The sequence below is a fragment of the Ranitomeya imitator genome, chromosome 7 (genome assembly GCF_032444005.1).
Source record: "Ranitomeya imitator isolate aRanImi1 chromosome 7, aRanImi1.pri, whole genome shotgun sequence".
Classification (NCBI taxonomy): domain Eukaryota; kingdom Metazoa; phylum Chordata; class Amphibia; order Anura; family Dendrobatidae; genus Ranitomeya; species Ranitomeya imitator.
This window is the reverse complement of record NC_091288.1, coordinates 41,303,017-41,329,777: the sequence shown is the minus strand read 5'-3', so window position 1 is coordinate 41,329,777 and position 26,761 is coordinate 41,303,017. Positions and strand designations below refer to the sequence as shown.

Genomic DNA, 26,761 nt, shown 5'->3' with positions numbered 1-26,761 from the left:
GAAAGGCAATTACACTGATCGCTAAATGCAATACACAATGGTAAAAGGGACACGGATACGGAATTATTCACTTTTCTGTTATTTTCCCCTTCATGTCTTAGCTGCAGCCTTCATATCGATTGCTAAATTAACAGAATAAAATTCCAAATTTATTTATATCACAGCCTGGTTTTTTTATGGAAAATGGTAACAAAATTGTGTAAATGTTTTACCATAAAAAAATTATTTTTACTGTCTCCCCAGGAATTCTCTCTTTATTGTCCAATTAGAACATATCGACATGATAGTGGGGGGTTTCCAGTATCTATTATTCAGAGTAAAGAGCCATTACATTAGTTACAGCCTACAGATAGTAATTGACTACCTTATAATATACATTCTCTGAGACTGATGGCCAAGCTGTGCTCAGCAATTTTTGGACGTGCCATAGAGAATGAATGGGGCGGAGGAGGAGCATATATTGACCTCCACTCCATTTAGACAGTTCTGTAGAGCCCCTTTCTCTGGATTATTGGAGGGTCCCAGTGTTTGGCCCCCTAGCAATCAATATGTTTTTTCACCTCTCCTATTGATAGGCGATAGCTTATATAATTGCAACAATTTTAACTTGAAATAAGTTTATATTACCGAACTAGAATGTTACAAAAACATTACACATACATATAGATGTGGCATTTTCTAAGGTGACAAACATATCCCAATGCACCAAGATATTGGATGTCGGTCGTTCTGTTCGAGGTTTTATTGCAAACTTTAATGGTCTGTTACAGGAATAAAAACATTTATCTTACCTAACCGTTAAGGATCAATGCGTGATCATGAGCGCCCCCCCAAAAAAAACAAAGTACCTATATGTATTTACTGTATGAGCAAATCCAAAGCAAAGGAAGCACTACACTAATTTATTGAAGGAGTGGAGATCCGGTGATACATAAATTAGATGACACCACTGAACCTGTACAGGAGCAGGAAAAACATTCAGGCTCTGCATGGACACAAGATAGCAATCACAGATTTTGATACAATTATTTCTAATTGTTAACCAGTTATTTCTTAATCTCCTAATTAATTATTGTGAATTTACTAGAAATTGTCGCAATTATGAGACCAAATTCAAAAATTGGTCTCCACGACGGGCAATGTCATTTATACTTTTTTACTTTATACTTTTTTTAAAATGTTTCTTTTATGACCCAAATAATATGACTGAGCTTCTATGGCCTGACACTAGACAGTCAGGTACATGCACAATACAAATATTACTATCTATTGAATAATCCGTTTATTATCAGAATGCAATATTTAGCAGAAATATAAGAGGCCGCATTACAATTTCAATGAGTGAAAATACAACCATCAATGCTTATATATACGTGACTTTTTCACATACAGGTGGTTTATCAATTGATTCCCTGTCCTTGTGTAATAATATATTATACGTGGGTTTCCTGTTGGAGTGCAGGTAAAGTTAGAACTCAATCTACATCAGCAATCACAGAGGACACAATTTCAGCTTTGTTACATTTGTATCAACAAAAGCATTATAGTTATTATATTACACAGATGGCTACATTGAATTTGGTACTTTTATTAGTTATGATGACCTATCATCGCGTATGGAGGAAATGAATCAGCCTCACCTTGAATGAATGCCTATATTCTAGCTCAGCTTCCTGAAGTCATCTTGTATGTCTGGTGAACAGTCGATCATTGCAGGATAGACCATAAGAGGTAAAATCCAGGGACCTGATCCTTAGTATGATGTCCTCACCAAACTGCTTATCACCGTGCACAGGTGGTTCAGAGCCTCCCTGCAGGACCTTTCATTGTGCCTTCATGAGATTGAACCATTAAAGCCTTAATCATGTCAATGGTTTGTGCACAGAGAGCCTGCCCTCCCATTAGGTTACATTCATCATTCTTCTTTGCATACAATTGACACCTGGTTCTTCAACTTCTATTAATGCTATATACTGTATATATTGCATCTTTAGGTAATTACTAAAGAAAAGTCTCTGGGATGGTAAATTGTTATAATTAAACCCCCTATCTCGAACCCCTTACAATTCTGAATTAGCGTTATGCTACATAGTGTCATTGCAAACGCACAGTGGCTCAGTGGTTAGCACTGCAGCCTTGCAACATTGGGGTCCTGAGTTCAAATCGTACCAAAGACAACATCTGCAAGGAGTTTGTATGTTCTCCCCGTGTTTGTGTGGGTTTCCTCCCTGTTCCCTGATTTCCTTCCACACTCCAAAGACATGCTGATAAGGAATTTAGATTATGAGCCCCAATAGGGACAGTGATAATGATAATGTCTGTAAAGTGATGTGGAATATGATGGTGCTATATAAGCAAAGCATAATAAACAGCGATGAGCAAGCACTAAAATGTCCAAGTGCTCGGTACTTGAATTCAGCAGCTCAGATTGGCTCAAACAAAGTAAGGAGTGTAATGGAAGTCAATTGGAAACTTGAGGATTTTTCCGGAAGACCCTCACAGGATGGCTGGGGGGGTAAGAAAATTGCTGAAATGGATGGCAACAACACTGAAATGGAATGAGTTCAACATGGGGAAGACGCCTGGACACATCTTTGACTCCCAATTCATTGCTGGAAACTAAATAATTTTAAAAAATGATGTGGAATCCCCTCATTTTTGATAACCTGCCAAGGTAAAGCAGACAGCTGCAGGCTGATATTATCAGGCTGAGAAGGTTCATGGTTCCCAGCCTAAAAATACCAGCCCGCAGCTGACCCAGAATCGGCGCATCACATTAGATACCTCAATTCTGGTACTTTGCCCGACTCTTCCCAATTGGCCTGGTGTGGTGGCAGTCGGGATAATATTTTGGGGGGTTGATGTCAGCTGTGTAGCGTCAGCTGGCTTCAAGCCCAGGCGTTAGTAATGGAGTGGCATCTATCAGACATGCCCATTACTAACCCAGTAAGTTAAAAGGAAAAGAACACTGACACAAAAATGTTTAAAAAAAAAACACTCAAGAAGAGCCTGTCACAAGTGTGTCATGCCAACCTGGGAGAAGATCACTGCGTATTGTAAATCAGAGATCTGCCATTTACCCTGTGTATTTGGATCCATATTAAATGAATTTGGTTTCCTTTGGTGCTGAAGAGGTTAATGACACTTTTCTATGCTGGTCAGGAACATGCAGCTCCATTTCAGCTGCTTCTGATCTGGTGATTACCTCTTCCTATAAAACCTGGCCCGACCCTCTCTGTCCTGCCGGTGAAAGCTCTGCTTCCATGCTCTTAGGAGACGCTGTGCTCTGTGCTAAAGATAAGTAGTTGTACTTCGGAGTTGGAGTTGTTATGTTCTGTAGTTTGCTGTTGTACGTGTGTGTTTATCTCCTGGTCCCTTTTCCCATTTAGTTTATTCCTCTCAGTCCCTATCCTCCTCACTATTGTTGGTTAGTGCTTTTGTATGATGGAGGTTTTCTGTTATCTCTGTTTTGTCTTCGTGGCTGGTTTATCTTTTCATTTCTGTCCCATGCTTCATGGGATGGGGGAAGGGACAGATTAGGGTTTTTAAAGGAGCATAGTAAGGTCAGAGACTCGGGCCTCTCTACCTTTAAGAGTACCCCTAGGACAGGGATAGTTAGGGTCCCAGCTCCATGAACAGTGTGAGACCCCTCTTCCTTACTGAAGACCATCACAGCGTGACAGAGCTGGAGCGAATGTGATGCGCCAATTCTGGGGCAGCTGCGGGATGGTATTTTTAGACTGGGAATGGGACAATATCTATGGACCTTTCCAGCCTAATAATATCAGTCCCCTATTAAGAGGTCGATTTCCCACTGAAGACATCATTCCATAAGAAAAAGTGGAGTCTGAGAAAAAGCAGCTCCTGCTATAGCACACTAAGAATTCCTGTGCATTCTCACACAGAGTGTGGTGCACTAATACTGGTGCACTAACACAATGACCAGCTACACTGACTTTCCCCCAGTGATAGCAACTGAACGCTGGCCGCTAAAACCCATTACACATGCAGTGATTAACTGATTTAGCTCCAAAAAGAGGATATCTAGTTGAGACAAACACTTTAGAGGGGTTTACTCATCTTCATTCTTCCGGACTGCCCCACTCCTCTTCCTCCTTGCTTCCTGCTTGCCGTGGCTGGTGCTCTCCCTGATGATTGACAGTACAGACCAGCAGCTTGGTTGAGCCTTTGCTCCCTGATGCTGCATCCAAGAGGCAGCTATTCAGCATCAGAGGAGCACAGTAGCCCTAAAGATGAGATTACCAAGTTTCTTTCTAGTGACTATTTTTCTCTGTACATGCATATTTCTACTACAGACTAAACCTATGGAAATCCTATTGGCAAAAACATAAAAAAGTAATGATTCACCCAGAGCATGCTGTATTTGGATAAAATTATGCCAGCCCGGTGGCCCAAAAATTAAAACAAACGTGCAAACAAAAGGCACAAAAATTAAATTTTTTGTAATCCATTTAATATTTGCCAAATGACAAAATCGGCAACATTGGAAAAAAAAATCTTAAAAAAATACAGCAAAAACCACTAACACACATAAAATGAGGAATGGGAAATGCTCATTCAGTTTTTCCAGACTTTTTAATGAGAAATCTGTTTAGTAATAGATCCCTTACACCAATTTCATTGCATCCTCAGCGGACATGTTTTTTTCAGTTTTTAGGAAAACTTTGGGCGAGGTATCGGAGACCATACTAGTTGTGGCCAAACTTTCCCAGAAACACATATATAATCTGAAAAACTGTGGGTCAAAAAAATTCTGAAAAATTCTGCTAGTATTGCCAGTTTTCAGCCACTGACAGTAATGTCGTTGCCAACAGTCTTGAATTTGTTGGGATTGCCCAAAACTTTTGGAAACAAATCCCAGCAAATCTATCATATTTTGGTGCAAAAATGGGCAGGGCTTGTATATTTTGGGTGGTGATAGTACGGTCCTGGAGTTGGCACTTAAATAAGTCTATTTTACTAATAGAGATGTTGGTAGTTACGCTCTAGGCCTGCAAATATTCTGTACTTATTGCCAAATCCGTAAGAAAGCCCGACTTGTAGTTTATAATACTGGCGTCTTCCTATGTAACAGAGGACCTTTTTTCAGCCCCCTAAGCACCAGGGCCCATGTCTAAGTTCAACCTCTGCATATCTTAGTTATCTTAGTTATGACCCTGCATTAAACTTTTGTGCCAGAAGTGTTGTACAGAGGCCAGACACTAGTACACCAGAGGCCGACTTCACAAATTTAGACGCTGTGTGCTCCGCGATGATAACATTGTGCAGAAGGCTCCTCTTGTTTCCATGAAAATAGCTGTTATATAAGTAGTAAATCAAGCTGAATCCAATTGGCCGCTATTTATTTCCAAAGAGCCGGCATATATTCTGGGCAAACAGAATTTTTTACAAGCTGATAATAAGCCATATGGCTGAAGTCATAAATGTAGACAGAGGTACAAAAGTGTTATCATGGTGAAATTCAAGCAGCCTGTACTCATTTATTTACGCACATTGTAAATCTATCCACACAGGCTCCTCTCCTCCCAATAACACTTACATTGCTGAGATCCATCTTTCTAAAAACTCCGGGAAGAGCGAGGTTTCCGTCTTCTTAATAGAATTTGTAAAGTATGCTAACAATAAATTAGGTACCGGAACCGAGAGACTGGGATTAAAAATAAAGATGAAGAAGGTTATTTATTGTCAAGCATAATACATCCAGGGGGGTTGCGCAGATCCCACTGCTGCCACCAGTTTGTCAAGGATAACAGCAGGGGGAAGTCACTCCGGACCCACCATTGCCATCAAAGATAACACAGCTGGTGGGGTCACATAGGACCCACCAGTGATATCAGTTTGTCACACATGACACCGGAGAGATCACACAGATCCCACCACTGCCACCAGTTTATCAACTCCGCTGCCTCCAATTGTCAGGAAAATGATGCAATTGACTGACGAGTGATGGACGAGACTGCAGCTGCTGCCACTACTAGGCCGGTTATTGGGGAACTCACAGTGATCATATATTATATACACCTCTGATTCCAACACATGAAATATATATATATCTATATATCTATATATCTATATATATATATATATATATATATATATATATATATATATATATATATATATGTAAAAACAGGTGCTCCTCACAAGAGTCATTATCTCGGTAAATTAGAATAATTAACAAAAAACACCTGCAAAGGCTTCCTAAGTGTTTATAAAGGTCCCTTAGTCTGTTTCAGTAGCTCCACAATCATGGGGAAGACTGCTGACTTGACAGATATCCAGAAGGCAGTCATTGACAGTCCACAAGGAGGGTAAGCCACAAAAGGTCATTGCTAAAGAAGATGGCAGTTCACAGAGTGCTGTATCCAAGCATATTAATGGAAAGTTGAGTGGAAGGAAAAAGTGTGGTAGAAAAAGGTGCACAAGCAATCGGGATAACCGCAGTCTTCAAAGGATTGGTAAGAAAAGGTAATTCAAAAATTTTGGGGAGATTCACAAGGAGTGGACTGCTGCTGGAGTCATTGCTTCAAGAGCCACCACACATAGACGTATCCAGGACATGGGCTACAAGTGTCGCATTCCCTGTGTCAGGCCACTCATGACCAATAGACAACTTGAGAAGCGTCTTACCTGGGCCAAGGAGAAAAAGAACTGGACTGTTGCTCTGTGGTCCAAGGTATTGTTTTCAGATGAAAGTAAATTATGCATTTCATTTGGAAATCAAGGTCCCAGAGTCTGGAGGAAGAGTGGAGAGGCCACAATCCAAGCTGCTTGAGGTCTAGTGTGAAGTCTCCACAATCAGTGATGGTTTGGGGAGCCATGTCATCTGCTGGTGTAGGTCCACTGTGTTTTATCAAGACCAAAGTCAGCGCAGCCGTCTATCAGGAAATTTTAGAGCACTTCATGCTTCCCTCTGCTGACAAGCTTTTTGGAAATGGAAATATCATTCTCCAGTAGGACTTGGTACCTGTACACACTGCCAAACGTACCAATACCTGGTTTAAAAACAACAGTATCACTGTGCTTGGTTGTCCAGCAAACTCACCTGACCTTAACCCCATAGACAATCTATGGGGTATTGTCAAGGTGAGAGACACCAGACCCAACAATGCAGACAAGCTGAAGGCTGCTATCAAAGCAAACTGGGCTTCCATAACACCTCAGCAGTGCCACAGGCTGATCGCCTCCATGCCACGCCGCATTGATGCAGTAATTGATGCTAAAGGATCCCCGACCAAGTATTGAGTGCAGTTACTGAACATACATTTCAGTAGGCCAACATTTCGGATGTTAAAATCATTTTTCAAGCTGGTGTTATAAAGTATTCTAATTTACTGAGATAATTACTTTTGGGTTTTCATTGGCTGTAGGCCATAATCATCAACATTAACAGAAATAAACACTTGAAATAGATCATTCTGTTTGAAATGACTCTATATATTATATGAGTTTTTTGAACTGAAGAACTGAAATAAATTAACTTTTTGATGATATTCTATTTTTTGAGATGCACCTGTATATGATGTATAGCTAGATAATGGATAGATAGAGCTGAGTTAGATAGATAGATAGATAGATAGATAGATAGATAGATAGATAGATAGATAGATAGATATCACCACCAAATTAAAATGGCAATACTGACACTTGGTCCATAAGTGAAGTAGGGGGAAATTTTTTTTTTTTTACTCATTCATGGAGGTGCTGCCCCCCCGCAGCCTTCCACCCTAAACACCCACCCTCAGGCATTTGTTCACGGATTTTGTTTAAAGACCTGAGACCAGACCTACCCTTTCTTATAAACCACTGGCCAGAGACTAAACTACTCTTCAGTCCTTTCTCAGAGTGCTGGTTAGACATTGACTGTGGCAGAACCCAGGAAAGAAGGGAAGCAAGAGCAGAGTGTGAGGTTACGATATGGATCTATGTGCTTTCGAAAGATCTCTACTATTCTTAGTGTTTGCTGGACTCTTCTGGATAATTGTGTGATTGGAACACTGAACAACAGTTTCATTTAAAAAAAAAACAGTTAAAAGGTTGTAAGCAGGTTGCGGGATGCAGAAGCGCAAGAAAAGCAGAGCAATGGTTAACAGTTTAATTTAACAGTAAAGGTACTCCTCGCAAGAAGATAAACAGTTAAACTGGGAATGAATAAGGGAGAACAGCAAAAAAAAGAAAAAATAGTAACAGTTCACTCAGTAAACTTATCTGTCTATGATTTCCTCAGCTGCAAATGTTCCGATGAGGGTTGTAGTCCTTGTGGCTGTCGGCGAAATGTCCTCAAATGGGGTCCAAGGTTAGCGATCTGTCTTCTGGTGGCAGCGGTCGGTCTCTTGTACCTTCCACTGAGCCCCTAGTCCATAAGCTGGTGCAGCCAAATTCACAGGTGCACAAAGACCCCCGGTATCAAATGAGGTCTCTGGTATACAGGGACCTCAGTGCCGGGTCCTGTACGCAGCCCACAACTTTTTTGCACAAGTGTGGCCCTAAGCCTCACAGAGCCCACGGGCCACAATCTGCCACAACGCCTTTGCTCCCTGAAGGCCGGAGCACACTGTGCATGGACCCCGTCTGCCTTCGTCTCTGCCGGTGGCAAACTGCCCATGGCTATGTGCACTTTTCTCTCTGCCACGCCCCCCACTTCCGGGTGAAAAGGTCTGTCTGGTTCCCTATTCTTTCCTCCGGACAACCTGGGACGCAGCCCCGACAGTTCTGGAACCGGCGCAGTACAGGTGCCCGCAGCATGGTCTTCCTCCTTACAAGGTTACCTTATTCTATAGTTTGCAGCTTGTTGCCAAGATTACTGACCTCCTCAGAGGTATCCTGTCTCCTAGGTAAGGAGCGCTGTTATGACCTGGTGGTTAAGAGGCCACACTGAAATGACCTGGTGGCTAAAACGCAACATGGAACGAGCTCTGAGAAGGTGGTATCTCTACTGACCGCAGTCCCTAATCCTAACAACACAACTAGAAATAGCCGTGGGATGTTCCTGACACTCCCTAGACACCTCGTCACAGCCTCAGATATAACTACCCCTAAAGAAGGAAATAGAAAGCTATCTTGCCTCAGAGAAACCCCCAAAAGGAAAGATAACCCCCCACAAATATTGACTGTGAAAGGAGAGGGAAATGACGAACACAGAAATGAAATTAGATTTCAGCAAAGGGAGGTCTAGATAGACAGAGAGCAAAGGATACTGTGCGGTCAGTATAAAAAACTACAAAATCCACGCAGAGTTTACAAAAATTAACTCCACACCGACTCACGGTGTGGAGGGGCAAATCTGCTTTCCCAGAGCTTCCAGCTAGCCTGAATACGACATAGTGACAAGCTGGACAAAAGAGACAAAATGCAAAGCAATAGAGTCCAAACAAATGGACAAACAAAAGTAGCAAAACTTATCTTTTGCAGACAAGGACTGGCCATATGAGAAATCCAAGGGAAGAATCAAATTCAACCAAGAACACTGACAGCAGGCATGGACTAACACCCAGAGCAGGTTTAAATAACAAACCCAGGGAAGGCAATTAGTGAAGACAGCTGCCACAGCTACCCAACGGAGCAGCAGTTCCACTCGAAACCACCAGAGGGAGCCCAAGGGCAGAACTCGCAAAAATACCATCAGCCACCACAGGAGGGAGCTCCAGAACGGAACTCACAACAGAGCGCACAATTGCAAGCTTTTTGCTACGCGGTTTACAAGCTCTAAGGGTGGCTAGATCACAGGATACTGTAAGCTCTAGTGCCCCAATACACCTCTGATACTGCCTCCACTAGCAGCATCAAGAGCGTGCAGTTTGGTCCAGCAGCTCAGCCATGATGCCAGCCCAACCTGTCAATCATCAGGAGCGCACCGCTCCCCTGGCATTCAGGAAGCTGAGACCTTGTGGAGCAGTGGGCTTCTGATGATAGAATGTGAGACAATCCTTTTAAAATTTTTTCATACTAGATAATCGTTTCTGTATATGACCCTGGCATGATCAGACATATTTACTGTGTAAACCCAGCACACAGTGATAAGCCCTATACATCGTGGCCTTCCCATTTGTCCTCAGAGATAATAAAATGATTGATTTACCATACGATGCTGTGGTCAATTCTCATCTGTGTCCTGGATAGTCTACAATAGGGAAAGCTTCTGTGTTTGCATTGATCTGGATCCTGGACCATTCCAAGGTTACTTATGTGAGTCTGAATGTCTGCAGAACATGTACTAAACTAGGAAGAGCTTTTCATTTATGGCCTTAATACACACAGTTTATTATGGTGAAGTGTTACTACACTTACAGTATATATAATGCAACTGATATATGCCAGCTGAGCTGTGTAAGCAGGCCCCTTAGGTTGTAATTAGCCAGCAGCACTGCTAACTGATAATAATCTGATGATTTGTGCACTTGCACACGCATTGCAGCACTCCTCTATGTGGGCAAGCCCTGAATACTATGATTTTAATGTCAGAACTGCACAGCATTTAATAGATCAAGATAAATAAAATTAAATAAGTTTAGGCTTAATTACCTGTAATATATTTTATTACTTTTTTGTGCTGATCTTCAGTTAAAACAGAAGCACTGGAAGACTGCACTAGCAATTGGGCACTGTACCAAGAGTGAAGTCATTGCAGAGGCTCCTAACTCTTCCAATAAAAATCGGTGTTATGCTAGTGTAGCAACTCACTCGGGTAAATAGGTTAAGCTAAAAACTGCAACTGACCCTGTCTGTTCCTGTACAAACTAGAGATCCTGACCTCACAGTCCCTAGTGGTTCCTATGTGAGCTGAGATAGCCCTAACCACTGACTAAACAATGGCAACTCTGACCTACGCTGCCTGAAAGGTTGTCGAGGGATTCTCATACCTTCTAAAGAACCAGAGAACAGAGCAGAGTGTAAATGACCTACAAAAGGGAAAGTGTGCTGAAACATGAAAAGATCCCAGAGTGAGTATGATTAACCAAGAAATACAAAATAAAGCATAAAGTGCCGCCTACTTGCTAAAAAGAAACAGAAGATAGGAGCAGAGAAAAAAACAGAAGCGGCAAAAGAGAAAAACTCTAGCTAGTATTTCACTGACTGGCTTTAAACTGCAACAGAATAGTTGGCCATTCAAATGAGAGTATTATCAGCAAGAAATGCCATCAGGGGGAAAAGCTATAAAGCCGCACCAGAAAGGTGATAGGGCAGATAAATAAGTGAATGAAAACTCCTGTTACCCTAAAAATACTGCAGCCAGCATACTCGGTGCTTGGGTTTTCCTGAGCACGCTCAGGTGATCTCTGAGTATTTTTTAGCGCTCGGAGATTTAGTTTTCCTTGCTTCAGCTGCATGATTTGCAGCTACTAGACAGCTTGATTACCTGTGGGGATTCCCTAGTAACCAGGCAACCCCCACATGTACTCAGGCTGGATAGCAGCTGTAAATCATGCAGCTGCATCAACAAAAATTAAATCGCCGAGCAGTCACAAATACTCGGGAGACCACCCGAGCGTGCACGGGATAACCTGTACGAGTATACTCGCTCATCACTAGGGGTAATAATCTCATGTCTTCTGTCCTAATTATAAACCATAAACTGTTACATTTTTTAACTGTAAAAATTCCAAACACAGATGGAAAAAAGACAAAACAGTGTAAATGGAGATAACACGTGGGTTTTACTGCTGTAAGCGACCATCACTATTTGGGAAATGGAATTGATGAGTCCTGCTGGTAATCTGCCAATACTTGTCGGGATCTAATCTCACAGGAACAGGACTGTGGTCTGACACTTGGGTTTGTGGTCTTCCATTGTCAATCGACATCAATAACAATGCAAATTGGGTATTCACACATGTATTATACACAGTTGTAGAGTTTGTCATTTGCACTCACTGTAATGTTATAACTAAGCACATTGTCTGTGTTCTCTGTACACATCAGAGAAAAATAACGCAAGCGACAATAATATAATCTTTAATTATCAACTCTTACAAATCAATTTATTCAAACCATATGTCACTGAAATTAAATATGTATTGGTACAAAATGCTACTTTTCTGGGCTCTAGATGAATTTCTGTAGTCACTTTTAATCTTCTATTAACAGACGCGGAAGGAGAATCTTTCACACAAGGAAAATTTGGACAGTATACTAACCAATTTATATCAGTAGAACAGATGACAGTTTTTTTTCCCATGGGCCGAATGTCCTTGTGAAAAAAAATCGCAGCATGTACTATTCTCTTTTGAGTTTTAGATGATACTTACCAATTCAAGCTTTCGGGAGCATAAGAAAAATCAGATCCCGCATGGATCCAATTTTTACTGATACATTGTAGTGATTAAAGCACCATTCCAGCTTTTTATAAATGTCAGCACTGGAGTGGTGCTACTAATGTAAGTTCCCTGACCCTAGTATTATATTTACCAGCCACCACCATCTTCTGCTCTGGTCCTGTGCCACCAACTTTTGATTGACCAGAAATCACAAGTTCTCAGTGTGGGTTTTTGAGATCCTCATCCTGGCCTCGTTCGGGCTCTCGTAGACTTACATTTAGTTATGGCCCTCGGTTCGCCCAGCTTAGGTCACAAATTACAGAAGTTGAACGAAGCGGCATCAATAACAGAAGATGCCAGCTGTCAAGTATGAGACTAAGTGCAGGGAACTTACATTAGTGGCACCATTCCAGCGGTAAAATTAAAAAAACAAACGGAGTGGAAAACAAAAACGGAGTGGTGCTTAACATGGGAAACTGGATTTCCTCACCTGTTTATGTATAAACTGGAATGTCACCTGGGTGTAAAAAAATGGAAACACAAATGGAACATGGATAAAAACTGTCCGAGTATTCGGGACGAAACTCATGCACTCGTCCGACCCTGTTCTCATTCTGAGCAGCTTGATCCAGAAATGTTATGAAATTAGAACAGGTTGATGATAAAAGAAAAGCGATGAGGTGAGCAAGATAAGTATCAGATTCTCTTGTAATAACTAGATTATTATACTGCAAACCGCTCATCAAGAAAATTACAAAAATATTGCTGCCAAATTTTCATCCCATACTGAAAAAGTAATTTGGAATTGTGAAAAGTGTTAATTCTAATTCATCATAACTAAACCGTAGGAAGTTTAGCACTGACAAATGCATAACTAATGCAAATAAATGAGCCAATTATCCCGAATGGCCAAAGGCTCTCCACTATGTGCCCTGATGTTTTAATTTAAATGAATGGAATACTGATTATTAATGCTGATCGCTCTCGTCATTTCGCAGGAATAAACAATGGTTTCAGCTCGGAACGTTATTGCGAGGAATTACATTCCAAAACGTAGTCGCGGTCTCACAATATCCGCAGCGCCGAGTGAATTTACGGCTCTCTTTGAATTGTTTATCCTTAATACATCTCTCTTGTTCTATGCTTCATTACCTCATGATCTATTGCAAAGAAAACACATTTAAAAATTGCTTGCATAGATGATTAAATTACAAAAAAAAATGCAGATTGCATAATCCGAGGTCAGGAAATACACAGTGAACAATTTAGTAAGAAGAGATAAATAAAAGCGCAGATTTCAGATTTTATTGCAAGAATAGAAAATGTCCACTGTAGGCAAGAACGGCCTGATGAAATAATGGGCATGCATTAATAGTGCAGGTATACAAAGCCGCTATTATGGCTGTTCAGATGGCACTGTAGCCTTGGCTAATGAGTGCAAAAAAGATGGCACATTAAGATGCTGCCAAATCAGTGCTTCAACCTTACACTTGCCCTTAAGGAATGGGGTTCATTAAGTAGTCAATAGCATTCCAATATTGGGTCCTTTAATAGGCCAAAAAGAGAGAATAAAGTCATATTATATACTCTTTTTTTACAAAATCTGTGAGCAAGTGTGCATTGGAAAGGGATGACCCTTAAACTGCATTACGCTCCTGTAAACCCCCTTCCTCAAATGAGGTACAAGATCAAGTATAGGGAATGTGATCAAATCTCAACGGGTCTGACCATTTGACTTTATGGGACCAAGATATTTTAAATGGGGTAAAGATTCATAACTAGCAGTGGGTGGTCCTACTGGCGATTGACAGCTGTCAATAACAGCACACCAATACAGGAAAGGTTGTCAATCAATGACTAGGACCACCCACTGAACACTTAAAGCCAGAATAAGTAGAAGTTTCCTGGCAAAACTGAGACGAGCCTTTATATTCTTATTGGTCAGCCGTGGTTTTCGTCTTGGAACGCTGCCATGCAGGCCATTTTTGCCCAGTCTTTTTTATTATGGTGGAGTCATGAACATTGACCATAACTGAGGCAAGTGAGGCCTGCAGTTCTTTGGATGTTGTTGTGGATCTTTTGTGACCTCATGGATGAGTCACCGCTGTGCTCTTGGGGTAATTTTGGTCAACCTGCCACTCCTGGGAAGGTTCACCACTGTTCCATGTTTTCTCCATTTGTGGATAATTGCTCTCACTGTGGTTCACTGGAGTCCCAAAGCTTTAGAAATGGCTTCATAACCTATTCCAGATTGATAGATCTCAGTTATTTCTTGCCTCATTTGTTCCAGAATTTCTTTGGATCGAGGCATTATGTCTAGCTTTTGAGGATTATTTAGTCTACTTCACTTTGTCAGGTAGGTCCTATTTAAGTGATTTCCTGATTGAGAACAGGTGTGGCAGTAATCAGAACTGCATGTGGCTAGGGAATTTGAACTCCGCTTCCCAAAGATGTGATAAACCACAGCAAATTTATGTTTTAAGGTGGTGGCAATCACTTTTTCACACAGGGCCCCATAAGTTTGGATTTATTTTTCCCTTAATAATAAAAACCTTCATTTAAAAACTTAATTTTGTGTTTACTTGTCTTATGTTTTTCTAATATTTTAAATTGTTTGGTGATTTGAAACATTTAAGTGTGACAAACATGCAAAAGAATAGGAAAACAGGAAGGGGGCAAACACTTTTTCACACAATTGTAAAAGTAGTGGAGCAACCCATTAAGTAAAAATGAAATACCACGTTGCTGGATAAGAGAATTTAATGGGGTATTCCATGGTTAGAGAAATAAGTTTAATATTTTTTATCTTTCAGAATCGGCGCCTTCTTTGTCGATGAGTTCTGTTTAGTAATGCAGCTCAGACACTTTAGCTAAAGCGGACCCTTTTAGCTATGGATGACCCCTCTAAGGATTTTATGCAGTGAAATGTTTTTGATGCTGTGTGATTTTCACGCTAAACTAGTTTGAATCTGTTTTCCTTTATCTTTTCCAGATTCCCAATTAAAAGAAAAATATTAGAACTTTTCTACTGTCTTATCGGAAAACTGTGAATGACCCATTCATCATTTTACGTACACCAGGGAAAACACAGACAAAGTAACGAACAGCAAAAGGGGAAAGGACAGATGTGGAGCTGACTGAACTCGCTTTTAGATCGAGCGCACTGAAGCAATATTACGTATCGGCGCTGTCTCAGATCTTGGAGTGGTAAATAGTGGCAGGTAGATTAAAACATTTGCTCTATCTGTGACTTCCAGGCTGGAGGTAAAATCTGTTCTATGATGATAAAACGGTCAATTTTAAAGTCATTACAGCCCCGCCGGAGATAACATGAAGCCAGATCTGTCTACAAAGCCAAAGGAATAAACAAAAGTATGCAGAGCATAAAAACAATAAAAAAATAACTGCGCCTCTTAGCAGGGATTTCGTTTATTCGGTGATTTTTAAGGTTGTGAATTGAAACAAAATGATGGCACATAAAAAGGCTTTATAATTATTATTATTATTATTATTAATAAAAAAAGCCTTGTTCACACAATAAAATAACATTTCTTTTTGAGAAGACTGTGGTTTTTTGACAGGTCCGAGTACAGGTCCGAGTACAACGCTGTTTTAAAGCGTCTGTCAGCAGTTTTAACTCCTCAGTAGTGATGAGCGAGTGTGTTCGTTACTCGAGTTTCTCTGAGCACGCTCGGGTGGTCTCCGAGTATTTGTAAATGCTCGGAGATTTAGTTTATGTTGACGCAGCAGCATGATTTGCAGCAGCTAGACAGCCTGAATACATGCGGTGGTTGCCTGTTTGTTAGGGAATCCCTACATGTATTCAAGCTGTCTAGTGGCTGCAAATCATGCAGCTGCATCAACGTGAACTAAATCTCCGGGCATGCCAAAATACTAGGAGAACACCCGAGCATGCTCGGAGAAACTCGAGTAACGAGTATACTTGCTCATCACTACTCCTCAGCACTAGATAGGTGAAGGGTAACACAGTTTACAGATATCTAACATAGTAACATAGTAACATAGTTATTAAGGTTGAAGGAAGACTTTAAGTCCATCTAGTTCAACCCATAGCCTAACCTAACATGCCCTAACATGTTGATCCAGAGGAAGGCAAAAAAAACCTATGTGGCAAAGAGTAAGCTCCACACTGGGGAAAAAAATTCCTTCCTGACTCCACATACGGCAATCAGACTAGTTCCCTGGATCAACACCCTATCAAGGAATCTAGTATATATACCCTGTAACATTATACTTTTCAAGAAAGGCATCCAGTCCCCTCTTAAATTTAAGTAATGAATCACTCATTACAACATCATATGGCAGAGAGTTCCATAGTCTCACTGCTCTTACAGTAAAGAATCCGCGTCTGTTATTATGCTTAAACCTTCTTTCCTCCAGATGTAGAGGATGCCCCCTTGTCCCTGTCTCAGGTCTGTGATTAAAAAGATCATCAGAAAGGTCTTTGTACTGTCTCCTCATATATTTATACATTAACATAAGATCACCCCTTAGCCTTCGTTTTTCCAAACTAAATAGCCCCAAGTGTAATAACCTCTCTTGGTATTGCAGACCCCCCAGTCCTCTAATAACCTTGGTCGCTCTTCTCTGCACCCGCTCCAGTTCAGCTATGTCTTTCTTATACACCGGAGACCAGAACTGTACACAGTATTCTAAGTGTGGTCAAACTAGTGACTTGTATAGAGGTAAAATTATGTTCTCCTCATGTGCATCTATGCCTCTTTTAATGCATCCCATTATTTTTTTTGCCTTTGTAGCAGCTGCCTGACACTGGCCACTGAACATGAGTTTGTCATCCATCCATACTCTCAGGTCTTTTTCACTGACGGTTTTGCCCAGAGTTTTAGAATTAAGCACATAGTTATACATCTTATTACTTCTACCCAAGTGCATGACCTTACATTTATCCCCATTAAAGCTCATTTGCCATTTATCAGCCCAAGCTTCTAGTTTACATAAATCATCCTGTAATATAAAATTGTCCTCCTCTGTATTGATTACCCTGCAAAGTTTAGTGTCATCTGCATTCCACTCTGTATGCCCCCTACAAGGTCATTAATAAATATGTTAAAAAGAAGAGGGCCCAATACTGACCCCTGTGGTACCCCACTGCTAACCGCGACCCAGTCTGAGTGTGCTCCATTAATAACCACCCTTTGTTTCCTATCCCTGAGCCAGCTCTTAACTCACTTACACATATTTTCCCCTATCCCCATTATTCTCACTTTATGTATCAACCAAAAGCTTTTGAAAAAGTCCATATACACTACGTCCACTGGGTTCCCTTGGTCCAGTCCGTAACTTACCTCTTCATAGAAATTGATCAGATTAGTCTGACATGAACGGTCCCTAGTAAACCCGTGCTGATACTGGGACATGAGGTTATTCCTCTTCAGATACTCCAGCATAGCATCCCTTAGAATGCCCTCCAGGATTTTACCCACAGTAGAGGTTAAGCTTACTGGCCTATAATTTCCGAGTTCAGTTTTTGTCCCCTTTTTGAATATTGGCACCACATTTGCTATACGCCAGTCCTGTGGTACAGACCCTGTTATTATAGACTCTTTAAAGATTAAAAATAATGGTCTATCAATGACTGTACTTAATTCCTGCAGTACTCAGGGGTGTATCCCATCCGGGCCCGGAGATTTGTCAATTTTAGACGCCGCCACACTTCCTGCTGGGTTAAGCAGGTGACATTTAATGGGGAATTTTTATCACTAGTCATTTTGTCTGCCATGGAATTTTCTTGTGTAAATATTGATGAAAAAAAGTAATTTAGCATATCATCCACCATTTCACCCAGACTATTTTAAGGGGGCCAACACTATAATTTTTTAGTTTCTTACTATTTATGTAGTTAAAGAATATTTTAGGAATATTTTTACTCTCTCTGGCAATGAGTCTCTCTGTCTCAATCTTTGCTGCCCTGATTTGCTTTTTACAGAATTTATTTAATTTTCTGTATTTATTTAATTCCTCATCACTACCTACTTCCTTTAATTCTCTAAATGCTTTCTTTTTGTCACTTATTGCGCCCCTTACAGCTCTATTTAGCCATATTGGTTTCCTCCTATTTCTAGTATGTTTATTCCCATACGGTAAATACTGTGCACAGGTCCTATTAAGGATGCTAATAAACGTCTCCCATTTTCTTTGTGTATTTTTATGTCTCAGGTTATCATCCCAGTTAATTGCACCAAGATCATCTCTCATTCATTGGAAATTTGCCCTCCTGAAGTTTAGTGTCCTTGTCACCCCTCTACTACACATCTTATTAAAGGATACATGAAAACTTATTATTTTGTGATCACTATTCCCCAAGTGACCCCAAAAACTTACATTTGATATGCGGTCTGGCCTGTTGGTTAATATTAGGTCCAGCAGTGCCCCCCTTCTTGTTGGGTCCTGAACCAATTGTGAAAGGTAATTGTCTCTCATAATTGTCAAAAACCGATTACCTTTTCTGGAACTGCAGATTTCCGTTCCCCAATCTATTTCAGGGTATTTGAAGTCCCCATAATAATGACTTCCCCTTTGAGTCGCAGCTTCATCTATTTGCTTTATGAGGATATTCTCCGTTGCTTCCATTATTTTTGGAGACTTATAACTAACCCCTATCAGTAATTTATTATTTTCCCCCATCTGATCGGTCATTTCTGAACAGACTATAGCCCTGCAAGTTAACATCCCAGTCATGGCTCTCATCCAGCCATGTTTCAGATATCCCCACCATGTCATAATTATGCTCCAACACCATTAATTCTAATTCGTCCATTTTGTTGGCAAGGCTTCTGGCATTAGTACATAAAATGTATGTATATCTCTCTGCACCTCTATTCTTTCTTAAATTATTAATTGATCTAACCCCACCCCCCATGCCACCGCCACCCCCAACTTCCTTATTTGTGCCCAGGTCTCTATCTGCACTAGCTTCCCCTCCTATAAAATGAATACCCTCCCCCCAATTCCCTAGTTTAAACACTCCTCCAACCTTCTAGCTATTTTCTCCTCCAGCACAGCTGCACCTTCCCCATTGAGGTGCAGCCCGTCCTTAGCATAGAGCCTGTAGCCAACTGAGAAGTCGGCCCAGTTCTGCAGGAACCCAAACCCCTCCTTCCTACACCAATTCTTGAGCCACTTATTAACCTCCCTAATCTCCCGTTGCCTTTCTGGCGTGGCACGTGGTACAGGCAGTATTTCAGAAAATACCACGTTGGAGGTCCTTGCTTTCAGCTTGGAGCCTAATTCCCTGAAATAGTTTTTAAGGACCTTCCACCTACCTCTAACTTTGTCATTTGTGCCAATGTGCACCATGACCGCTGGGTCCTCACCAGCCCCTCCCAGTAATCTGTCCACCCAATCAGCGATGTGTTGGACTCGAGCGCCAGGTAGGCAGCACACCGTTCAACGATCTCGGTCAATGATCTTGTTATTTACATGATTGGGGAAAAAAAACAAGTTTTAAAGGGGTTGTCCATTCCTGGACACTCTTTCTTATAGAGGTTGTCCAGGACTTTAACATTGATGGCGTATGCTTAGGATAGGTAATTAATGTCTAATCGGTGGAGGTGAGACAACCTGCACCCCGCCGATCAGCTGTTCCTGGTGTACTACACATCCACCACTATTCTGTCGACGGAGTTGCAGCTCCGCAACTAAGCAGTCCTGGCCGACACTGAGAGCAGCTAATTGGCAGGGGTGCCGGTTGTCGCAACCCCACCAATCAGACAGTGATGACCTTTCCAAAGGATAGGTCATCAATATTAAAGTGAAAGATAACCCAGTCTAAAATATGTGTGTGTTCTCCAGTTTGACCAACTTTTGGATTTTAAAATATCTCCCGCCATATTTTCACAATCCAAAGTAGAGGTGGACAAATAGTAGAAGGTGATCTACTTGTTGTTACACTACTGGATCTCCATGTGAGGCCACCAGGCTGTTCTACTAATTTTACACAAAAGTTGCAAAATTGCCTTGTCACTATCTTTTTTTGCTGAAATAACATAATGTTACAGGGAGTCTTGAGTCTTGACTGTTGACCAATGCTATTAACCTTTGTGGGTCTCAAACTCCCTGAGTAGGATAAAAAGAAGGAATGACACCGGCGGCCAGAATGCATGCTGTGGAGAACGTAAAATAAATAAGTGATTAAGGTTATGTGCACACTGAATTTTTTTGAGGTTGTCAAAAACAATTACGGCAGTTTTCTACTGGACACTACTTCAGTAAATGCTCCTTCTTTGGGGAGTTTTTTTTTATAATTAGTTTCCTGGCATGATTTTGAAGAGTTTTGATACATTTTGGTAGAGTTTATTTCCTGAAGTGTTTTTTTCTGCTGAATTTTGATTGCACAGTGACAAGTTTGGAGTGAATTCCATCAGGAGCCACTTCAAAAACGAGATTTGCACTTCCTTTTTTTCCACATTAAATGTTTTTCAAAACCTAAAGTGGAAAAAACCCTCATAAGACCGAACATATGATCATAAAAGTGATTTTTCAGGCCTCTTTTAGAGTAGACACACTAAAAAAAAACCTCAAGAACTCCATATGCAAATAACCTAAGGCTGCCATCACTAATACAAGTTTAAGAATAAGAAAAAACTTACAGGATATTCTGGGCACTGCCAGTAAATGAAGGAAGTCCAAAGTCAGTTATATGAATAGTTTTTATTGTATCTGAGGATTGAGTTATTGCCGAAACGTGCGTCGGTGTGGGAGTCTCCTGACTACTCTTCCATTGCAGCAAGTGTAGCTGACATTATCTTGTGTTTGCTTATCTGCATTGATATTCTATATAGGACACCTCTGCAGTCACACTCCCTCTCCAGTGTTGTGCCTACTATGCACAACTTCCCCAGTTGAACAATATATGATCTGGTATTGAAACTAGATCCACACATTTACAGAAGGAAAACTTTCCCTATTTTTGTATCACCGATACAAGGGCATTTAGTTATTTGCATGATATTTGTAGAAACATTTTCCAAAGGACTCTTGTGCTTGGAAAATAATCTAACTCAAGTACCTGACATAGCAATAGTATTGATAGGGCATAACACAAAATTTAGTGGTGAATTTGGCCTCTAAAGGCTTGTTCCTATTAATTCAGTCCATTGTCAAGAATTCCAATTGTGAAATGCCACATTCTGCATTTTTCTATCTCTCCAGAATTTTGAAGTAGAAACTAGTTTTGATGCTACTTGTGATCCGCTGAGGCATGAAAAAAGTTATCCTAATGTATCAGATAAATGGAAGTCTGCCTAAGATGAATCTTACTTAAAGGGGACCAGTTATCAGGTCACCCGTGGACAGTTTTTGATCTTATTTTATTACTTCTGCTCCCCTGAGTATTCCATTCTTTGTTTTCCCAAAATATGGGCCTTTATCTTTAGTGCAAATATTTATGGTCTTTGCAAGGAGGCGTGGCTCAAAAGATTCTCTGGGGTGTGTGGCTTTATGCTGCACTGCATAATTACCATATGAGCCACGCCCCCTTAGTAAAGCACATAAATATTTAGCAATAAATGAAAAGTCCCATAACTCTGGAACCATGGAAAAAATAACAAAAAAAATTAATATTCAGGACAGGAGCGGGAATGAAATAAGAGTACAAACTGGCCACTTTTTAAAGGTCCTCTTTAAAACCCACCAATTTAGTAGAGCGGAGAGAGAATCACTAGCAATGTCAGTGGTCACCTGTGTATAATTACGTTTATGTATCTGAATATAAGAACCATAATTTATTTCTTGACCATATATTAGTCTTGTGCAGAATTTAGCTGCTGAATTAATAGAATTGCAATTAATTAAATCCAGAGTAGAATCAGGGCTCATTCACACTTCAGTTTTTCATGGTCGCGTGCTACCAGTGTTTTTCATGGATAGCACTGAAACTTATGAGAGTCAACGAGGCTGCCCATAGGACCGTGATTTTTACTGACTGTGTTCCTGCAAAATCGTGGAGGCATGTCCAAGGTTGATCTAAGTCTCGGATGAAACTGAGCATTGAAAAAAATCGGACCGCACTTGGATGCCATCACGTTCAGACTGATTAGAGAGGGTGAAGAAACCTTTTTTTCTCATTAGAAACAAAATGATAAAACTGTGAACAAACTCTGATGAAAATCTGGTGAAACCTCAACCGATTTTTTTCATACGAGGAAAACTCTGATCTGTATGAGCCCTTGGAAAATCCACATTGTGCCTAGATTTTTATTAAACTGTTAGTGGTAAAACTGAACGTTGTTCCAGAATTTCAGTACCGAGACTCCAACAAATACGTAATGTTTAACCCACCATTGTAGATTAGATAGAAAAGTAACATGGCCTTATAAGTGTGTATAAAGACTTACTGTGCAATAAAGTGGCTGAAGGCTCTGGACCATTGATTGGGATGAAGTAATGTAGGTGGAGGGTTTCTAGAACAAGAAAATGGATGACTATTAGTACAAACGAAGATATCAGGACACATCATACACAAGCCAAAACCAATGTTAAAGGGGTTGTGTAGGATTAGAAAAACATGGCTGCTTTTTTTTGCCAGCGGTGTGCCTAGGATGTGTCTGTAATTGCAGCTCAGCTGTAATGAAGTCAATGGGGCTGGAGCGGCAATACCACTCACAACCTAGGAACTAGCAAGGTGCTGAGTTTGGAGGTGAACACCCATGTTTTTTAAACACACTATAACCTCTTTAAGACCTCATAAGACATCCGATGTTCATGTATGAGTGCTAGCTGTGGTTTTCACGGATATCACTCATGCCTCTGAAGGTCTATGGGGCCATTCACACGTCCGTGATTTTTTTTACGGATCAAAAGAACTGCGGAAAATCAAAGAGACAAGTCTAATTTTGATGGGAGGATCAGATTGAAAATCAGCAATGCAAGGCAATGGGTTTGTGAAAAAAATCGAAGGTCAAAAATGGTTTTTTTCCTCCACGTACGAGAGAAATTGATGACACTTGGGCCAAACTCTGGTCAAACTCTGATAAGTTTGATTAGAACCTGATCAAAATAATTGATCTGTTTTTCTCGTAAGTGAGAAAAACTGATGTCTGAATGAGGCCTAAGGGTAATGTAGAATAGTTAAAGGATGCTGTGTCGCCAATTCTACATTCAAGAACACATGGGAAAGAAAACAATCCTATCCCCCTAGGTCTTATGTGGCTGTGATGTATAGGGATAGATTGTGAGAGTAAAAAAAAGTATAGAAGGAAACCTGATAAACCCAGTGTTAGCGGATGGAATGGAACCACGACATTAGTGTGATGCTCAAAATTGTACACATCCACATTAAATTACATTGTAAAGTCTGTTTTCATGATTGAACATGCAGCACATATCATCAATACTAATAGTCTTGTCTGTTGCCTTCAAACTATGGTTGTGTTGTGATGGACAGTTAAGGGACAGTGTGGTGCGGCACTGGGCTCGTTTAAGGAGCCTCTGGCACTTTCGTGGACCAGTTCGTGTCTGCATTTAGCTCAAGTGTGTGGCAAGATTAAATAATAAAAAACCTGTTCCATAGCTTTAAAGAGAACCCATCAGCATGATTTTGTAAAGTAAAGACATGGCTGTAAAGGTGCTGAAAATACTAGGAGGCCGGCCAAGGAACTGGGAAATCACAGACAAGGAGGAGAAGACCCAGCGCACAGCCTGGTCCCTGTGCACCAAAATCTAATTAGAAGAAAACTTCAAATGGTGATTTTATAAGAAAAACAAAGCAGATTTCTTCACCCAAGCTATCTATTTACAGTAATCTTTATTACAGCCCCCATTACAGCCATATCTTTAGTTTACATTACAAAATCGTGCTGACACGTTCTCTTTAATGGCGTTTTCCTATTTCAGAAAATCTTGAGCTCCACGTTCACTTTTATAAAATAACAAACTGCTCTTTAATCAGTGTCCTCGGTGCCACCTCTTAGTTTTTGGTACTGCACCCGGGGCCTGGTATTGGTTGCAATATTAACATCACATCCACTGCGCAGCAGCCAATCAGTGAGCTCAACGACTTTGCCCATGTTTTGTCAAAAAAAACCTTAAGAGCCGCTGAACTCACTGATTGACTGCCGAGGTGTTGACATGATATCAGTAGTGCAGCCAATACCAGACACCGGGAGCACCACCAGAGACTTAACAATGGACCGGTAGAAGCACCAGATCCTCAGCAATGGATTGGAAGAAGCACCAGAGACTCAATGATGGACCTCAGCGATGGACCGAGGTCAGTACCAGAGACTCAGTGATGGACTGGGAGCAGCACCCGAGACTCAGCAATTGACCGGGAGCAGCACCAGAGACTCAGCAATGGATTGGGAGAAGCCCCAGAGACTCAGTGATGGACCTCAGCGATGGACCGAGGACAGCACCAGAGACTCACCAATGGACCGGGAGCAGCACCCGAGACTCAGCAATGGACCGGGAGCAGCACCAGAGACTCAGCAATGGAATGGGAGAAGCCCCAGAGACTCAGTGATGGACCTCAGCAATGGACCAAGGTCAGCACCAGAGGCTCAGCGATGGACCGAGGTCAGCACCAGAGACTCAGTGATGGACCTCAGCAATGGACCGAAGTCAGCACCAGAGGCTCAGCGATGGACTGAGGTCAGCACCAGAAATTCAGTGATGAATCTCAGCAATGGACTGAGGTCAGGACCAGTGGCTCAGCGATGGATAGGGAGAAGCACCAGAGGCTCAGCGATGGACCGAGGTCAGCACCAAAGACTCAGTGATGGACCTCAGCGATGGACCGAGGTCAGCACCAGAAACTCAGTGATGGACTGAGGTCAGCACCAGACTTTCAGTGATGAATCTCAGCAATGGACTGAGGTTAGCACCATTGGCTCAGCGATGGATCGGGAGAAGCACCAGAGGCTCAGCGATGGAATGAGGTCAACACCAGAGACTCAGTGATGGACCTCAGCGATGGACCGAGGTCAGCACCAGAGACTCAGCGATGGAACAGGGCCAGCACCAGAGGCTCAGCGATGGAATAAGGTCAGCACCAGAGACTCAGCGATGGACCTGGGGATTATGAACAGAGAGCAGTTTGTAATTTTCTAACAAACTGCAGTCAGGGACATAGATTTTTGTAACTGGGACAACCCATTTAAGGGTACACTAGTATGAGCTCTCAATGGCTGTATACACAGCAGATTATTCTTATGGAAATATGTGCAGAAAATAAACACAAAAGACAAAACAAGACAAAACAAAAAGAAACATGTCATATACACAGGGTTCACCAAAATGTGCAATATTTTATTGATAAAAAAATGTAAACATCAAATTGACGCACAATATAATCATGTCAGCTCACAGTAGAGCTGCACTTCATCTAACCAAAAACATACAGTATAAATATGAATCAAAAGAAAGCCAAAAACTGCCTATAGAACATTTTCATATACTGCCAGTCTACTACGTTTGATTGTCCTCCTCCAGTAGGCATATACTCCCGAAAATTATGCATGTCAGGGCGCACATTTGCTCTTCTGGCACCATTATAGTCTATGGCCCCGACAAAACACATTTCCGGATTCCATTTTGCGGGGGGTTCAGATGTAAACCCCAATGAGGCCATTGAACGAGTGCCAGAATGCAATGTGAATGTACGCTTAAAAATACATTTACTTTTGTTTCAGAAACAAGAACACCAGATATGTGAGAAATCTGAATATCTTAAATCTTAATCTCTAATTCCATATGTATCAGCAAGTACCAGAAATTAGATGATACATTCTCTTGTATCTACCTGCAATCTTAGAAACTGACTTCCATGGTATGATTGAACTTGTAGTTCTACTGTATCATGAAGGAACATGCCTGTGATAACCACATGAATTATTTAGGGATATGATTTTGATCAGTTTACGAAAAATAATGATCTATAGATTATTGTACCTGTTTTTATAATATATACCCCTCCTCACATGTAAAGCGCCATGGAATAAATGGCGCTATAATAATAAATAATAATAATAATCTACTAATTGCAATAATATTTTGAAAGCAACTTACAGTACATAATTACTTTTAGTTACATTTTTAGCCAAAATAGAAAAAGTTTTGTCCATTCCAGCATTCCTATCCACTAGAGGTAAACTATTTCTGGGGTAGAAAATAAATGTTTGTATGCCTTCACCCTAACATCACTGCTTCCGATAGACTCATCTGTTTTAAAAGAACCTGTCATATCCCCAAACACCTTTAACCTGCAGATATAGGGTTAATCAGCACGTAAATAGCGTGAAAATGCTGTCTGGCCGCCTACTGAAAGCGCAGCTACTGGGAAAAAATGATCTTTATTCCTCCCAGCAGCCTCCTGCTTTCAGTCATACAGGATTGTCCAGGGTGGCTACAGTCACTGCTCTGTACACAGAGAGCATTATCTATAAAACACCCTTGCAGTTTGATTGACAGCCAGCTCTGGAGCGCATCTGTGCTGAACTAGCTGTCAA

At 41.0% G+C, this 26,761-nt stretch overlaps 1 protein-coding gene across 1 annotated transcript in view; it reads right to left on the bottom strand.

Annotated features, from left to right (window-relative positions):
• The window catches only part of MYO3B (myosin IIIB), a 351,459-nt gene that overhangs the window by 191,943 nt on the left and 132,755 nt on the right, over positions 1 to 26,761 (bottom strand). Inside the window, exon 8 of the mRNA XM_069733111.1 lies at positions 22,652 to 22,717. Within this exon, the coding sequence (XP_069589212.1) occupies positions 22,652 to 22,717 (66 nt within the window). The remainder of the gene's footprint in view (positions 1 to 22,651; positions 22,718 to 26,761) is intronic.